The 14,984-nt window shown below is 44.8% G+C and overlaps 1 protein-coding gene across 6 annotated transcripts in view; it reads right to left on the reverse strand.

The window, feature by feature from the left end:
• Positions 1-14,984, reverse strand: part of TBC1D22A (TBC1 domain family member 22A) — a 1,763,002-nt gene that overhangs the window by 1,048,770 nt on the left and 699,248 nt on the right. For all 6 annotated transcript variants that reach the window (XM_069229720.1, XM_069229719.1, XM_069229718.1 and 3 more), the window contains exon 9: positions 12,748-12,857. In XM_069229720.1, coding sequence (XP_069085821.1) covers positions 12,748-12,857 — 110 coding nt within the window. The remainder of the gene's footprint in view (positions 1-12,747; positions 12,858-14,984) is intronic.

Here is a 14,984-nt window from a genome sequence, read left to right on the forward strand (position 1 = left end):
AATTTTCCATTGCAACTTTATTCTTTTTGACCTACAATTATCCTGATAAATATTATATATTTTTCTAAACACTGTGTGGTGTATTTTTGTGGTGCTATATGGTGGTATTGTATGATTTATTGCACAAATACTTTACACATTGCCTTCTAAGTTAAGCCTGACTGCTCGTGCCAAGCTACCAGAGGGTGGGCACAGGATAATCTTGGATAGTGTGTGACTTACCCTGACTAGAGTGAGGGCTTTTGCTTGGACAGAGGGTAACCTGACTGCCAACCAAAAACCCCATTTCTAACATTGGTGATCAGCGGTGAGGATAGGACTTGTATTTGTGCAGTGACATACAGTAGCTAAGTATTTCACTACCTACCCACAGTTGAAGGTCAACTTGGTTTTTATCTCTTTTTGAAAACCCGATTCTTTTCCTGACAATTTTCAAAAACTAAATCCTCACTCAACATGTCTCTGACTGGGTCTCAGACAGGGGACTTTGACCTAGTCCAGTTGGATGCATATACGGTCAAACAACTAAGAGGATTCTGCAGGGCATTGAGGGTACCCACCCAAGGGGCCTCCAGAAAGGAGGACTTTCAAGTGGCGCTGAGGGCCTGGGCAGAAGCCCATTTAGAGGATGATGAGGAAGAGGAGCCAGAACATGGTCCCTCAGAGGAATTTTCACTATCGGTAGATGGTGTTACCACTGCAATTGTGCACCCTTCCAGACCAGGGAGCAGTGTCTCCATGCAAAGCCTGACCGCAGAGGAAAGGAGAGAGGAAAGGGAGTTCCAATTACAAATGGCAAAACTGAAAATTGAGGCTCAACAGGAGGAGAGGAGGGCAGAAAGAGAAGCCAAACAAGCTGAGGCTGAAAGAGCAGCCAAACAGATTGAAGCTGAAAGAACAGCCAAACAGATTCAAGCAGAAGCTGAAAGGGCAGCCAAACAAGCAGAAGCTGAAAGAGCAGCCAAACAAGTGGAAGCTGAAAGAGCTTTGGCTGAAAAGAAACTATTGTTGGCTCATGAACTGAGTCTCAAGGAGCTGGAGATCAAGGCAAGACAGTCTGAATCCAGCAATAATGGTGGCAGCATACAGACAGGACCTGCTGGAGAAAAGAAGGTTCGTATACCCAAAAATGTGGTGCCCAGTTTTGTGGTGGGAGATGACATAGATAAATGGTTAGCTGCTTATGAAGTTGCACTAAGAGCTCATGAGGTTCCTGAAGGGCAATGGGGGGTAGCTATGTGGGATTATGTGCCGCCATTGGGGAGGGACACACTTCTCACATTGGATCCACCGGATCAAAACACATACCCCCTCCAGAAAGCCACTTTACTTGCCAAGTTGGGCTGACCCCTGAGGGATACCGTCAGAGGTTCAGGGACAGCACCAAACAAACCACACAAACATGGGTAGATTTCTTTGACTTCTATAGTAAGGCACTGAATGGATGGGTGCGGGGCAACGAAGTAGCAGATTATAAAGGTTTATATGACTTGATCCTGAGAGAGCATATGCTTAATGTTACTTATACAGATTTGCGCCAGCACCTAGTGGATAGTAAGCTGACTGATCCCAGGAAGCTTGCTGAGGAGGCGGACCTCTGGGTTAGCACCAGAGTGTCCAAAAAGGTACCTGGGGGGGACTCCCACAAAGGTGGTCAGGGTTCCCAACAGAAGAAAGAGGGGGGAGATAAACTTACAGATAAGGAACTCTCTAAAGGCCCCCAAAAGAATTCCCAGGGAGGGGGTGGCAACCCTTCCTTTTCCAAATTTGGGAAAAAGCCAGGGACATTTGACAAGTCAGGAAAATCTAGCCCCAAATGCATGGAGTGTTACCAATATGGTCACTACAAAGGCGATCCACAGTGCCCCAAGAGGGCACCGTCCACTACCGGACAGGCACTTGGGTTGACTAGTGTAGCACTCGGGGGGGAGATGGACCCAACTAGCTTTGGGGAGCAGGTAGAGATTTCCCTAGTGTCCCTGGGAGAAGGAGAAATGGTGCCCAAGGCCCACATGCCCAGAAATACTTCCAAGTACCGGCAGTGGGTCACCATTGATGGGCAGAGGGTGGAGGCTCTGCGTGACACAGGAGCCAGTATGACTACTATCAAGAGTCAGCTGGTGTCAGCAGAGCAGATAGTACCTAATACATTCCACCAGGTCAGAGTCGCTGACAATCGCGAGAGTCACCTACCGGTGGCTCTGGTTCCCTTTGAGTGGGGGGGGGTCTCTGGTACTCTGAAAGTAGCTGTGAGTCCTGCCATGCCTGTAGATTGTCTGTTAGGCAATGACCTTGAGCACACTGCTTGGAAAGAAGTGGAGCTCAGGTCTCACCTGGAGATGTTAGGGTTACCTGAGTGGGTCTGCATGACCACACGGTCCATGGCTGACCGAGAGGGAAGTCAAGGGCATCTGGAGCCTGGAACGATGGCCCAGAGAGCTGCCAGGAGGAGGGACCAGGGGTGCGGGAAACCGGCCCCAGCTGTTCCCACAGTGGCTGACGGGGCTCCTGAGGAGGAGGCTTCCGAGCCAACTGGGGAAGACATTGCCGCCCTAGGTGACTTACCTGAGCTTGCTGGCTGGCAAGTTGAGGGTGGACCCACCAGGGAGGAATTCTGCAAGGCGCAGAAAGAATGTCCCACTCTAGAAGGGTTGAGGAAACAAGCCTCAAACCAGGCAGCCGGCGACGCCTCGGGCGATCACCACCTATATTGGGAGAATGATCTCCTCTACAGTGAGCCTAAGGTTCCGGGCTTTGGGGCAGCACGTATGCTGGTGGTCCCCCAATGTTACCGAACCTTCCTACTGGGTCTGGCTCACGACATTCCCCTGGCAGGACATTTGGGGCAGAGCAAGACCATTAACAGGCTTGTCACCCACTTTTATTGGCCCAAAATGAGGACACACTCAGACAAGTTCTGCACCAGTGGTAAAGCAGGAAAAAGGGTTAAACCCCCCTGATTCCACTTCCTGTCGTTGGCACCCCCTTTGAAAGGGTGGGCATCGACATTGTTGGTCCCTTGGACCCCAAAACTGCCTTAGGCAACAGGTTCATCCTGGTTTTGGTGGACCATGCCACCCGTTACCCAGAGGCAATCCCTCTGAGGACAGTAACTGCACCGGTGGTGGCCAGAACCCTGATGGGGATATTTACCCGTGTGGGATTCCCCAAGGAAATAGTGTCTGACAGAGGCACTAACTTCATGTCTGCATACATGAAGTCTCTGTGGGATGCGTGTGGTGTAACTTACAAGTTCACCACACCCTATCACCCCCAGTCGAATGGTCTTGTGGAGAGATTCAACAAGACCCTGAAAGGCATGATTGGTGGCCTCCCTGAGGCCATGAGGCGTAAGTGGGACGTCCTCTTACCATGCCTTCTCTTTGCTTACAGAGAGGTCCCCCAGAGAGGGGTAGGGTTCAGTCCCTTTGAACTTCTCTATGGGTACCCTGTCAGGGGACCCTTAAGCATTGTCCAGGAGGGATTGGAGAAAGCTCCAAAGACACCCCCTCAGGATGTGGTCAGCTATATGTTGGCCCTCCGCAACCAGATGACCCGCTTCTAGAAAGAAGCCCAAGATAACCTTGAGGCCAGTCAAGAGGTGATGAAACAATGGTATGACCAGAAGGCCACCCTGGTAGAGTTTCAACCTGGAGACAAAGTGTGGGTAATGGAGCCAGTAGAGCCCAGAGCTCTCCAGGACCGCTGGTCTGGCCCATTTGAAATAAAGGAGCGGAAAGGGGAGGCCACTTACCTAGTGGACCTCAAAACCCCTAGGAATCCCCTAAGGGTGCTCCATGTGAACCGACTAAAAGCTCATTTTGAGAGGTCGGAGATCAACATGCTTCTGGTCACAGATGAAGGAACGGAAGAGGAGAGTGAACCTCTCCCCGACCTACTCTCTGCCCAAGAAGGTGATGGGTCAGTAAGCGGGGTCATTCTGTCTGACTCCCTGACTCTAAATCAGAAAGGAGACTGTTATGAGCTGTTGGAGCAGTCCTCCCCCCTGTTCTCCCTTACTCCTGGGCTGACCCACCTCTGTGTTCATGATATTGACACCGGTGACAGTCTTCCTGTGAAAAACAAAATTTACAGGTTGTCGGATAAGGTGAAGGCCAGCATCAAGGAGGAGGTCTCCAAGATGTTGACTCTAGGGGTCATTGAGAAATCCAGTAGTCCCTGGGCCAGCCCAGTGGTATTGGTCCCTAAGGCTACTGCCCCAGGTGCGAAGCCAGAACTCCGGTTCTGTGTGGACTACCGGGGTCTCAACTCAGTCACACGGACTGATGCTCACCCCATCCCCCGAGCTGATGAGCTCGTGGACAGGCTAGGCGCTGCCAAGTTCCTGAGTACGTTTGATCTTACTTCAGGGTACTGGCAGATCGGCCTAACTGAGGGGGCCAAGGAAAGATCCGCATTTTCAACCCCGGATGGCCATTACCAGTTCCGGGTGATGCCGTTTGGTTGAAAAATGCCCCCGCTACCTTCCAACGGTTGGTTAACGGGGTCCTAGCTGGCAAGGATGCCTTCTGTGCAGCCTACCTGGATGACATAGCTGTCTACAGTTCCAGCTGGGAGGAACACCTGCTTCACCTCAAGGAGGTGCTTCAGGCCCTGCAACAGGCAGGCCTGACCATCAAGGCCAGTAAGTGCCAGATTGGGCAGGGTTCCGTGGTGTACTTAGGACACCTAGTGGGTGGTGGCAAGGTGCAGCCACTCCAGGCCAAGATTGAAACTATCAAGGCCTGGCAACCTAATATTACTATTCTAGAAATGCCACTTTTAGAAAGTGAGCATTTCTTTGCACTTAAATCCTTCTGTGCCTTACAATCCACGTCTGGCTGGGCTTGGTTGACAGCTCCTTGTGCATTCACTCAGACACACCCCAAACACAGGGTACTCAGCCTCACTTGCATACATCTGCATTTTGAATGGGTCTTCCTGGGCTGGGAGGGTGGAGGGCCTGCTCTCACACAAAGGACTGCCACACCCCCTACTGGGACCCTGGCAGACAGGAGTAAACTGAAAGGGGACCTGGTGCACTTCTTAGCCACTCTTTGAAGTCTCCCCCACTTCAAAGGCACATTTGGGTATAAAACAGGGCCTCTGCCCTACCTCATCAGACACTTGCTGGAGAAGAAACCTGAACCAGAAACTACATCCTGCCAAGAAGAACTGCCTGGCTGCTCAAAGGACTCACTTGTCTGCTTTCTACAAAGGACTGCTACCTTGCTGTTGCCCTGCTGCATTGCTGAACTCTTGTCTGGCTGTGAAAGTGCTCTCCAAGGGCTTGGATAGAGCTTGCCTCCTGTTCCTTGAAGTCTCAGGACCAAAAAGACTTCTCTCTTTTACTTGGACGCTCCGTGCGGCGAAAATTTCGACGCACAGCTTGTCTCGCGGTGAGAAAAACACCGCACTCCGACGCTGATCGACGCGACGCTCTTGGGACGATCGAAGATCCGACGCACGGCCTCGCAAGGACAACGCCACCCGACCTCTAGAGGAGAAATCAACGCGACGCCTGCCGTGAGATCGTAATTTCAACGCGCAGCCCCGCAGATCGAAGTCTAGAGGAGAAATCGACGCGACGCCTGCCGTGAGATCGTAATTTCGACGCGCAGCCCCGCAGACCGACGCGCAGCCGGAGAACAAGCAGGAAAATCCACGCACAGACCCGGGACATCTGGTAATCCCCGCGATCCACAGAAAGAGACTGTCCGAGCGCCGGAAAACGACGCCGACTTCCCCGCGTGGAAAATAACGACGCAAGTCCGTGTGTGCTGAGGAGAAATCGATGCACACACCCTTTTTCCACGCACCTCTTCTCTTGTGGCCCTCTGAGGAGATTTTTCCACTCCCAACCAGGTACTTGTGCTTAAAAGAGACTTTGTTTACATTCTAAAGACTTAAGACACTTTATATCACTGTCCTGTGATATTTCTACAATTTTCCATTGCAACTTTATTCTTTGTGACCTACAATTATCCTGATAAATATTATATATTTTTCTAAACACTGTGTGGTGTATTTTTGTGGTGCTATATGGTGGTATTGTATGATTTATTGCACAAATACTTTACACATTGCCTTCTAAGTTAAGCCTGACTGCTCGTGCCAAGCTACCAGAGGGTGGGCACAGGATAATCTTGGATAGTGTGTGACTTACCCTGACTAGAGTGAGGGCTTTTGCTTGGACAGAGGGTAACCTGACTGCCAACCAAAAACCCCATTTCTAACACTGGGGATTTTAATGCTACATTTGAACCTTATCAATTGGTGCAGGAGCTCTGTCAAGAAGAGGATAGTCTAGGAGGTACCCCTCAATTAGCAAAGAGGAAAGGACAAACACTGACTAGGGTGGCACTGCAAATTGTTAATATCATGCTTGCCCATGGTCTCCAAGCGTGTAATGGGTGTTCTAGCTCAGATGTAATTCCCTCTCCTACATTTAGACAAGGGCATGTAGGAGTCATATTGACTAATTTTTAACTGGATGTATGCCTGTGGGGGCATATGGAAGACATGGTGGGTAGTGAAATATGAGGAAAGTGATCATGACCCATTGATACTCACTACCAGGAGTTTGCTACCCATTGTTGGGGCCCCTGTTTCTAAGGATTTGGATCAGCATATCACTACGACAAATAATCGATGGAATGTTAATTGGGAATCAATTAATTTTTCCCCATACACCATCGCAACCATGTATAGATTACTGGCAAACCAAATGGAACTCATGCTTCAATTCGGACAGGATGAGGGAAGGATACTGGCTGAACATTTGAAATTATTTAATTGCCTGAAAGAACTATTCGTTAAAGAGGCCGCAGGCAAAATGAAAACCAAGCTAAATGATAGGTGGTACAATACATTTTGTAGAGACGCTAAGAATAGGCAATTGAGGGATCTCAGAATGGGGATTAGTGATCCAATCAAACAATCGAGGAAAGATTATAGGTTGGAGTTAACAAAGGCACTGAGAAGTCTGGAAGAAAAGCGTTGGACAGCCCTTTTTAGAGGCCGCAAGATACAAGGATGCCAGTAATTTTCGGAAATTGGTCTCAAACAAAAGTGATGAATCCCAGCCTCTGTTAGGAGCATCAATTATTCCTTATGATTGGGTCAAGCACTTCAGTTCACTTTATTCTGATAGAGACAAGACTGATTTCACAGAGGGGAGCGTTAGTAGGGACGAGAGTGTATCTTAAACCATGTTTTACTTAGCTGAGACCAAGGCAGTAATATCTTCCCTTAAGTGGGGCAAAGCCCCCGGCATTGACAAAATATTGGGTGACCTCTATAGGTCACACCTTGACATCGGGACACATTATCTAAAGAAGATTTGTAATGTAGTGGCTGCAGGTGCGCCCATCCCCTATACATGGAAAGGAGCTGAAATAGTTTGCCTCTGTAAAAAGGGAAACTCAAGTGATCCATCTAATTATCTGCCTAGAGGCCTGCTAGTAACCGCCAAAAACCTTTAGCAAAGCAGATCTTGAATCGTTTGGAAGAGTGGATTGTGGAGAGTGGGGCCATTTCGAGTTTGCAGGCTGGATTTAGGCCTCCAGTTAGCACAATTGACCAAGTGGTGAGATTTATGGTAATCAGATGGAAGACTGAGGACAACAGTGGAGGAAACTTATACGTTGCCTTCATTGATCTCCATGCAGCCTTCAATCTGGTCCCCAGACATAAGTTGTGGTACACATTGAGTAAAATAAGAGTTCCTAGTGGACTCTTGAACTTAATTGTCGGACTACACAAAGGCACTTTTGCCCAAATCAGATGCAGCAGGGACGGTGAACTGACAGACCCAGTTGTCACTGAGAGGGGTGTGGCAAGGCTGTGTTCTTGCCCCCACCCTCTTTCTTTTGTACATTAACAACTGCATTAAGTATTTAAATAGTTGCTTGAATGACTCGCCACAGTTGGCTGGTCGGAAAATTTCAGGGTTGCTTTATGCAGATGACACCATTATTATGGCAAATTCACCTATGGGTTTACAAAACTTAGTTGACCAATTCTGCTTGTTTTATAAAGACTTTGACATTGAGATCAATGTCGGGAAAACAAAATTGATGATCTGTTGCCAGGGAAAGAAAAGGGTGAATGCTAGCATAACAATGAATTCTGTCATTCTAGAAAAGAGTGAAAGAGATCGACTATTTGGGGATCAGATTGATGGATTCGGGTAGGTGGGATACACATATTAATAAAAGTGCCCATACCATATGCCACAGAAGGGAGGCCTTGGGCCGCGAAACTAAAGCTGCAGTTAGTCCCCCACTAAACCCCATCGTAGAAATGTACAAGGCCCAGGCTAGGGGAGCCGCCCTATATGGAGCTGAATTGTGGGGCTTCAACAGACAGCAGAACTTCCTACAAACAACTTCATCAGATAGATAGCTAGGCTGGGAAAGGGCACTCCATTAGTACCCCTAAGAATGGACCTTAGTTTGAACAATATTGAAGATCATGTAGCCCTGAAGCCCACCTTATATTGGATCCGGCTCCGGAAGACAGAAGAACTAGAATCTTTCAGGGAGGCAATCAGAGACTTATTAGGGAACTCAAGCTGTTTAGATAAGGTTGGTTGGCTGTGGGAAATGAAATCCATTTGGGTTGAATTGGGTTTCCCCCAGTTGTGGGGAAACCCTGAATCAATCCCAACCAATGCTGTCACGCATGTTAAGCAGAGATATTGGGGGAAGGTAAATGATCCGATATCCCAGAGGAGAGGGTTGGGTCAACTGACATCAGTATTTTTGCATGTCAAATAGGAGCCATGTGCTGAACCTTTTTTTAACCGGCCTATGCTCACTCCCTATTTCTCCAGTTCAGACATGGTAACATACCTGTTAATGCTTTCACCATCCGATGGTCGTCAAACAGCCCTGAAAATAACAAATGCAAATCGTGCCAATCATGTGTCGAATCAACTGAACATTTTTTTTTCTGTCCTAAATACAAGATCCCTAGGAAAAAATTGATCATTCCACTTTGCAAAACTTTGCTTCTCCACAATCGTGCCAATGCCTATAGAATTTGTAAAAACTATACATCTACAGTGGTAGAAAGTGCAGTTTCTAAATATATGTCGGCTGCCTGGTCTATCCGTTGCAGAGCCCTCAAAGCACTTGGAGGAGACGGTTTATAATAAGAGCCTTTGGCTGTAATGGTCCAGAGCTTTCATAGTATTAGGATGGGATTGTTCAAGAAATCTTGTGTTATTTTGCATAGGGTTATTGATCCAGTCTTAAAAGCTTGAAATTGAAATTTTCCATTTATTGCTGTACCATCATCATTGTTCACACAGTGTTATACTTGCATAGTTTTGCACATGATTACTAGCCCACTCTCTGGCTGGGATGTTTTTTTTTTTTATATGGTTTAATCCAAAACAAATTTTAAGGTCTTAAGATTGCATCTATTACAGCCTATGCCAATTATTCGTGTATATGTATTCCATTCATTTCGATATGTATAGTACTGTACATTTTGGTTTTATGGTTTTTTTATTACTGCATATTTAAAGATGTTAGTACTACAAATTTGCCTTTTCTTAAAAGCTTGAATTTGAAGCTTTCCATTTTATCATCATCAATGTTTACATTATGATATTTCTGCAAAGTTTTGCACATGGTCACTAGCCCAGCCTTAAACAGGAATGTTTTTTATAAGGTTTTATGCCAAACAAATTTGAAGATTATAATGATTATAGTCTATGCCAATTATTTTAGTGTTTATAATGTCCCCACTGTGACAAGCATAGTACAGTTCACTTTGATTCTCTGGCTTGTTAACACTTCAGTTTTAAAGCAGTTAGTATTACAAACTTGGGGAGTTTCCCAATAATTATGTATATGATTGTATACGAAATATTTTGCACTGAGATTTGTTTACATTTTTGACTTTTTTTAAATTGTGATTCCTGTCTATGAGATTTTATGTTTCGATATGTCAATAAAACAGTAAACAGTAAACAAACACATCCTTAGCCTAGAACGTGGTACAATTGTGATGGTTCGCTTACAACACTATTGTGAAGTGCTGCAGAACCACCTGCCCCCTACGCCTAGCACCTGTATGTGTAGTGGCATTGTTCATTCAAGCCACATCATATGTAACTGCAAACAATGTTGTTTTATACGGTAACTGCTGAAAATGATAAACTTAAAAAAGTGAAATTAACTGTGAGTATTTGAAATACAATTGTGTAATTTAAAGATTCAAAATACACTTTTACATATATGATCTTGTTAAAGCTCCCAATGCTCACCATAATGATCAGTGCTCTGTTGCTCTCCAGGTAGGATCATCATATATACATTCATAAATGTGAGTTTCAATGGTTTAACATGATCTGAGGGCAGTGGGTTTGCATGTTATAAAGCACGAAACCACAAAGAAGGGATTAATTAGTGGTAGGTACAGTGCTTGAGAAGCTAACAGAGTTTGGGGCCTTGAAAGCGTGTGCTTTAGTAGCAGGAGGTGTTTTCCCTAGAAATATGGACAGAGCTGAGTGGTCATGGCAGGGGCCTATAACAGAGTAACAAAGTTCTTCCTCCATTGCCATTGGGACAGGAGGCAATTACCTTCACTAGTAAAGATCATCATTTGAAAACCTACAGGAGAAACCGAAGCCTATTTTGGTGGCTTGGACTGATGCTCAAATAAAGAGACAGGTTAAGACATACTGATGGGACCTGAAGAATCCTAAAACCTTCCTTGGAACATTTAAATTGTCCCTAGATGTTGAAGTAATTACCAACTGTTCAGAGCTGACAATCAAGTAGGCTTTTGGACTCAAATCACACAATACGAGCAAACAAATACCCCTGTTCGCTTTGTTGGCGTCATGCTCCTATCACTGAGCCTACACTGCAGGCAAGCAACATAATTAGCATTAGCTGTATGGAGGGCGGAACCAAGCACAGCAGTCCCTCAAGGATGCTTATATATTTGCACTCACTACTGAAAATCTGTCTAGTTATACTCGGTTCTTCTGACTAAAATGATTTTGATTTATCTCGGCCATACGACACAGGACCCTCAGGTGTCTTGTTTTTTTTTTATTATCAATCCAGCAACTGTCATTAAACAGTAGTAGCCCAAACCGCATTAGTTTTATAGGTGTGTGTTTCTTTTATTCAAATGTAATACTTGAAAACCATTTTCAAAGAAGAATCTGTAAGTTTAGACACTGTATCTTTTAGTATCAATTTCCAAAAGTCTTTGAGACTTCTCCAAGAGCCTTTTACTCCCTTGTAATTCACCAAGTATGTTGTGCCATTTAATTCATTTGTGTTTGGTGGTAGCTTCTTATAAATTGTTGACAGTTATTTTATGCAGAGCCAAGTGTGAGCAAAAACAGCGAATTCTGATCTAAATAATTATGTTTAAGAATCTTGTCAATATTTTCAGCTGAGATGTGTGCGGTCCCAATTCCTTGCTTAGTGAAGTAAATATGTATTTGATAACATTGTACTTAAATGCTGCCCCAGTTATTCCAGACCTTATATAGTAACAATCTGTAGTTTTATACAATTCCACTAAACAATATTCTTCAATCCAAACCACATAAGAAGTTTTTCCAAAAAACTGGACTTTGAGAGACTTTTTTAATATTGATCCAATCCTTGCTTTACATCAGCCAGAAAACTTAAAAAAAAAAAATCCCACCCAGATGTGGTATTTTCCTGTTCCATTTTTTTAAATTATAATATGGAGTCCACCAGAAGACGGAATTGTGTAGATTTCAATAAATGACATTGTTGCAAAGGTTGACCTATAGTGGTCTAAGCCGTCGTAATAAAAGACTACTGGTTTAAGTCTCCAATTAGAGAGTCTCACTAACAGCATCCTCTTCAGATTTTCACAGCACTTTCAATGACACACTTCAACCAATTCATGTAATAGAAGGCTACTGGTCTAAGTGTCCAATTAGAAGAGTCTTTCTAACAGCATATGTTTGATGAACACCCCCTACTTGCTTTAGTAAATAAACTCGGAAAAGGTGATGCAGCGCATTTCAGTTAAGTAGACTCCGTCTATAAAGTGTCCTAAATTCAAAAACATAGTAATTCCGGAGTTCATCACCCGCTGTCTCTCTGCCTTTCAAGCAGATTGACATGGATTTATACTCCTCTGGATTTGAGATGCGTTGTGTAGATTTAGAACGGTCTACTCAGTTTTCTAGACATCCATGTACACACAAGGGAATGCTAGGATTTGTTTCCGAGTAGCTAGTGCAGTGTAGCGCTGACTTCCTTAGGGAAAATAAAAGTGGGAGTGGTGGGGTGGAGTGGGATGGTGTGGTAGTGTGATGTGTGTGTGTCTGTGTGTGTGTATATATCTCAATTGCATAACATTTGCCAGCTCACTCGTGCGCCCAGTCATCTGCAGTACTCATTGAGAGTGCAAAGGACAATCAGTCAGCTCATTATAATGGTGCTTATTGCTGTCCCTGATGCGCAGTTGTGGCTGACAAAATGAGTTTTCTGTTAATATTCCCATCTGAGGAAACAAACCAATAAATGATGAAAAATCATATTATTAATCAAGTTAGAATACATTTATCAGGAGTCTAAAACTGAAATGCTGAAAGGCATGCATACTTCAGATGTAGCTCGATAGTCATTCTCTCACTTTCAGTATACGCTTTCCTTTTTCAGTTATCGGAAGTCTCATGAGACCATGAAATGAATCAGTTACCCCTACTGGTTGAGGACGGGGCAATCAATTTACCTGAATGCCATCAAGCAACTTGCTCATGCACCAGAAGCTGTCAGCTTCAATGTTCCGCAGCACTTCTTCAGGCAGACTGGAAACAGCGAAATGTTCTACATCCTCTTCCCCTAAAGGGAGAGAAAGACGAAACCACTCAATGTAGTGTACACACCGAACAGGAGAAGGTTAGGGGTGCAATTGAAAACAAAGACAGGTGACATTTTTCTTGTGTTCACAAAATTAAAACAAGCATTTGCAATGCACTCGGTCTCGCGTTTACTCGAGTTAAAGCTATTGGCGCTGTAAACTCCTAACCGGACTTTTCTTGCCACATAAACTGAAAAGTAAAACAGTTTCACATAAGCGAGCCGACGCCCACCAATAGTGCAAAGCAAACACACAAAAGGAAACAGAAGTCCGCTTGCAGTGAAACTTCTCAGCAAAAGTGCAATTATCCATGTAACCACAAAAGTGCAATTATCCATGTAACCAGCAAAAGTGCAAATATCCATGTAACAGGGTCGATGTCATGGGATCACATTTTTAGTATTCTACCGAAAAAAAGACAGAGTGAAACAAAGCAGCATCTACTAAAATATCAAAGGGGCTGGTCCACCTAAAACTGATAGCATGCCTGTGTACATGGACAAAGAACAGGGAAATACTCAATAAAAATCCTGAAATGCTGGATTGGCACAGAATGGTTTCACATCAGAATGGCTGCAGGAAAATGATGCGCTTGGGGTCCCTGCCACTTGAGAATGCTACAGTCATGTCTATGCCTGGGCCTGAGTGGGACTAATAGACAGGGCAGGCCCGTGCATTGTAAAGACCAACAGGACCACCATGGGAAAGAGTAGAAGAATCCTGGTTCTCCAAAATATGTACTGGTGGGCCCACTGGCACCCTGCCCCCCTCCCCCCGCCCCGGCGCAATGTAACCACTGGGTTAAGGAGAGGGCACTGTATGGCCATAAAGACAGGGTGGTGGGTAGTTTTAAAGTAAGGTTTCATTTTAAGATGTAGGTTAGCATAGGGTAAGTACACTTACTCTTGAATCTATCTCAATGCACTGGTAATCTCAGAAGTGGTAATCTCACCAGTATTAATCCCTGCAGTGGTAATCTCAGTAGTGCTTATTTTAGCAGTGGTAATAACTGCAGTGGTAATCTCAGAAGTAGTAATCACAGTGGTAATATCAGTAGGGGTAAACTCAGTGGTAGTAATCACATCAGTAGTAATCTCAGCAGTGGTAATCTCAGAGGAAGGGATTTGAGTAGTGGTAATCTCAGCAGTGGTAATTCCTGCAGTGATAATTTCAAGTGGTAATCTCATCAGAGGTAATCCCTGCACTGGTAATATCAGAGATAGTAATCACCGTTGTGGTAACCTCAGCAGTGGTAACCCTTGCAGGGTTAATCTCAGAGGTAGTAATCACAGTAGTGGTAATATCAGCAGTGGTAATCTCAGAGTTAGTAATTACAGTAGTGGTAATCCCTGCAGTGGTTATCCCTGCAGTGGTACTTTCGGAGGTAGTAATCACAGTAGTGGTAACTCAGCAGTGGTAATTTTGCAGTGGTAATCTCAGAGGTAGTAATCACAGCAGTGTTAATCTCAGCAGTAGTAATCCCTGCAGTGGTACTCTCAGAGGTAGTAATCACAATAGTGGTAATTTAGCAGTGGTAATGTCAGAGATAATAATCACAGTAGTGGTAATCTCAAAGGTAATCGCTGCAGTGGTAATTTCAAAGGTGGTAAACTCAGCAGAGGTAATCTTTTCACTGGTAATCTCAAAGGTAGTAATCACAGTAGTGGTAACCGCAGGAGTGGTAATCCCTGCAGTGGTAATCTCAGAGGGGCTCATTTCAATGTAGTACAGTCAAGGTAGGGGTATATGGACTCCGTTGTATTTTAGGTGCTGACATACAATCCTTCGTGCTGGGACTTCGGTGTGATATGTTCATTGTATTTGCGTCTGAATAACGCTCAAACATTTTCTGTTTATAACACGCTTCCCTGAAAAGCATGTTTTAAACCCCTTGCTCCTAAGTGAGAAAAAGGACCTCCGAACTGATTACAGCACAGTGCCTTCCTGAGGGACACCATCCTCATCTAGAGGGAAACATCTTCATTTGTTTAGTTTTTACTCAGCAGAGTAGGGCCTTATGAAACAATGGGACTTGAATGGAATCTATTTCGCAAATATTTGCAATGTAATGGGTCTTGCGTTTACTCGAGTTAAAGCTATTATCTTGA

Source organism: Pleurodeles waltl, chromosome 4_1, assembly GCF_031143425.1.
Source record: "Pleurodeles waltl isolate 20211129_DDA chromosome 4_1, aPleWal1.hap1.20221129, whole genome shotgun sequence".
Lineage (NCBI taxonomy): Eukaryota > Metazoa > Chordata > Amphibia > Caudata > Salamandridae > Pleurodeles > Pleurodeles waltl.